At 52.6% G+C, this 3,423-nt stretch overlaps 1 protein-coding gene across 1 annotated transcript; it reads right to left on the bottom strand.

Moving 5' to 3' along the window:
• Window positions 1-309: 309 nt before the first annotated feature.
• Window positions 310-1,674, bottom strand: ADRA2A (adrenoceptor alpha 2A). Its single transcript, XM_015818118.2, has one exon. It carries the CDS (start codon window positions 1,672-1,674, stop codon window positions 310-312), a length of 1,365 nt encoding a protein of 454 aa, XP_015673604.2.
• Between the last annotated feature and the right edge of the window lie 1,749 nt (window positions 1,675-3,423).

The following is a 3,423-nucleotide window of genomic DNA, read 5'->3' as shown; positions in this document are numbered from 1 at the left end:
CATCAGGAACCTTAGATGGAAAATGAAAGAAAGTGCTTCTGAAAGATATGACTTACAATTTCCTTTCTCAGCCTCATTTGTTCATTTCAATGTGCTGAAATACATAGAAAGAACACACTAAAATAAGACTTTTGATCCATCCCTGGGTACATATCCTCTTGGGTTCTGGTTGTGCACTAATATTTTAATTGTTTTATCTCACCTGAAGCCTTTGAAGAGTCAATGCTCAGTAATCAGACAAGATGCCACCCACTTCCAATATCCCGCCAGAGCTGAACCTAAGACTTGCCTTGCAAACAGATCCCTGCTTCACCCAATTCTTTTCCGGTCTATTCTGCAGAGAATCTTTTTAAAGGACCTCCTAAAATCATGGTTGAAGATAGTATAGATGACAGGATTCAGGGAACTGTTGCAATAACCAAACCAGAAGAAGAAGTTGAAGAGGGTATCAGGAACATGGCAGCTGTTGCAAACAGCAGTCAATGTGTAAGTGAAGAAGAAAGGAAACCAGCAGACAACAAAAACTCCAATCACTACTGCAAGTACGAAGGTGAAGCGTTTTTCTCGGTTCTGTCTACCCCTCCATCGTGAAGCTTTGGCATTCCTATCCTCTTCTACTTGGTTAGGCAAATTGTCCCCAGGCTTAATTTGGCAGAGTTTGGTTTTGCCCTTATTTCTGGGGAGCCTTTCTGCTTTCCTAGGCTGAGGGGTGTCATTGTGCTCTGAAGAAGACGTGTCCTCCAGGTCTATACCATTGACTTCTGCTTCCTGGCTCCTTCCTGCCAATGCTGTCTTCCCCCCATTGAGCTTGGTTATTGCAGGCATATCGTCTTTGTCATCCAATCCATTCTGTCTTCTCTCTACAGTCTCCCCTCGCTTGTTGAGAGGCACTCGAGACCTCCTTTTTGCAATCTGGTAGATACGGATGTAGACCAGGATCATGATAAGGCAGGGAGCAAAGAAGGAACCAATGCTAGAACAGATGATGTACCAGGGTTCCTTGTTGATACTGCAGCTTGGCAACTTGTTCTCAGGTTTCAATTCTGTTTGTTCACGGAGCTGACTCTCAGGCTCACCCTGCTTCATAATGGAGATAAGCGGTGGGAAAGAGATGACAGCTGAGATGACCCAAACCAGGAAGATGATGCTTTTGATGCGGCGTGGTGTGCGCTTGAGGTTGTACTCAATGGCCTGCGTAATGGACCAGTAGCGATCCAAGCTGATGGCGCAGAGATGCACAATGGAAGAGGTGCAGAAGAGTACATCCAAAGCCAGGTAGATTTCACACCATACCTTCCCAAAATACCACTGGCCCATCACCTCGTTGGCAAGAGAAAACGGAATGACCAAGGTGGCCACCAGGATGTCTGCTGAGGCCAAGGAAACCAAAAAGAGGTTCTGAGGGGCCCTCAGCATCCGGCTGGTGAAGACAGCAATGATAACTAATACATTGCCAAAAATGGTGAAGAGCATCAGCAGCGTGGCCAGGAAGATGAGGGCTAAGGTAGTGGGCAAGGGGTAAGGAAGGCCCTCTTTCTGCCCGCCATCACTGCCATTCAAACTCCCATTGCCATCCATGTGCTGTGGGTAGCTGTGCTCCAGCTGGAAAGAGGGCACGTGGGCCAGGGAAGCGAATCCCCCTTGCTCTGGGTACGGGCTCTTCAGCTTCAACATGAACCCAGCTTCATGGACGCCACTTGAGACAGGCACACCCTGCGAGGAGGAGGAGGAGGAGGAGGAGATCCCGCACCTGTCTCCCGGCGGGGCTGACCCTTTCTGCAGGCACCGGAAGCCCCCGGAAAGCTCCGGTTCCAATCAGGAGCAAGAGAAGCGCCTTGGCTCAGCTTCCATAACTGCCCCCCGCCTCCGCTTCAGTCATAGCAGACCGCCAGGGCGAGCGGGTCTCTCCTTCCTGGCTTGCCCCACTTCCCCCAGATCGCCCCTCACAAGTCCAGCCGAGGCGGGAGGGGCGCCTTTCAAGAGGCCATTCGCAGCAGGCGGAGCGGGGAGTCCAAAGTTGCTTCTTACCTTCTCCCCGCGAGAGGAGACCTCCGCGGGAGGCGGGCGGCGGAGAGGGGGACGACTCGTTTCTCCCGGCGGAGCAGCTCCTGCATGGGGGCGACGAAGGGCGCCGGTCTTGCTAAGCCGCGGGAGGAAAGAAAAAGCCAGCCCAGGGGCTCCGCCAAACACGCTAAATCGGCCGCCGCCGCCGCCGCCGCCGGTATAGCCAACTACCGCTAAAGGAAGAGCGTCCGTAGCTCAGGGTTTAAAACGGTATAGCCGGGAAGGCAGTGCTCGCTCTCTGGCTGAAGCTCAGCCTTCCGGGCTCCCGGTTCACTTTATAGCCCCCCGATCGGCTCGGCGGTTCAGTGGCTCCGCGTCAGCGCCACGTGGGGACGGCCCCCGGCGCTCTTCCCCGCCTCTGTCTTGCCGCCGCCGAGAGCGGCGGTTCAGCCGGTTGCCTGAGGCTCCTTTACGGTCTTTTTCCCGAAAAGCAGCCGTCCCCTCGCCCCTCGCCTTCCACCTGCCGCTTCCCTCCCGAGAGGAGTCCTGCGCGTACACGCCCACCCGCCAACTTCTCAAAACGACTCGCTCGCACAGGCGCGGCACGCCTCCCTCCGTCCCGCTGGAAGGTTCGAGCTACACACGCACACGCAACTTCTCTGACCCTCCTTTACCGGTATATGCAAAGGCCCTTGCCGCTCGACGGGCTTCCGGACGGCAAGCGTGGAAGTCGAAGCCCAGTTAGTTCAAACGCGGGAGGGCGGGGAGGGGGTTCGATCAAGCGGTTTGTTCGGGCGCCGCACCATAATTTGTTACCCGCGGTTGAGCATTGCGCGCGGGCGTCGCCTGCTATCCGGGCATAGGCGGCGCCGCATCTACCACCATCATCATCTTCTCCCTCCGCCCGCCCCCTTCAATTTTGTTTTTGTTATTTTTATATATATATATTAATTCTAAGTATAAGGAGTTGCCTTTTTTCCTTTTTTGCAAATCACACTGGAAACTTTTAGTTCCAAGAAAGAGGTTCTAAGATTTTTTAATAACATGAATTCACAGTGTAACCACACAGAACCTTGATGTACATATATGCATGTGTTGGATGCTGTTAATTTCAATATTTGAGAGGGTTGGTTTTTTCAGTTATTGAAAAGGCTGATCTCTTTAGTAAAACATATATGTTTCCTGATGCATCACTGTGTACAGTATTCATTGGGACTAGCCCAGCAATGGGCAAACTACGGCCCGCGGGCCGTATACGGCCCGGCGGCCGTTTCAAGCCGGCCCGCAGAGCACTAGAATCACTACATCGTCTTCCGACCACCTTTCTGATCCCAAATCCTTCAATTACCTAGAAATTATCATGATTAAGCAGGAGCTTAGTTTCAACTAGCTATCGCTAACACAGCAGCCAGCGTTTTT

This window comes from Protobothrops mucrosquamatus, unplaced genomic scaffold (assembly GCF_001527695.2).
Source record: "Protobothrops mucrosquamatus isolate PMUCROS unplaced genomic scaffold, P.Mucros_1.0 scaffold681, whole genome shotgun sequence".
NCBI classification, from domain to species: domain Eukaryota; kingdom Metazoa; phylum Chordata; class Lepidosauria; order Squamata; family Viperidae; genus Protobothrops; species Protobothrops mucrosquamatus.
This window is presented reverse-complemented; position numbering and strand designations above follow the sequence as displayed.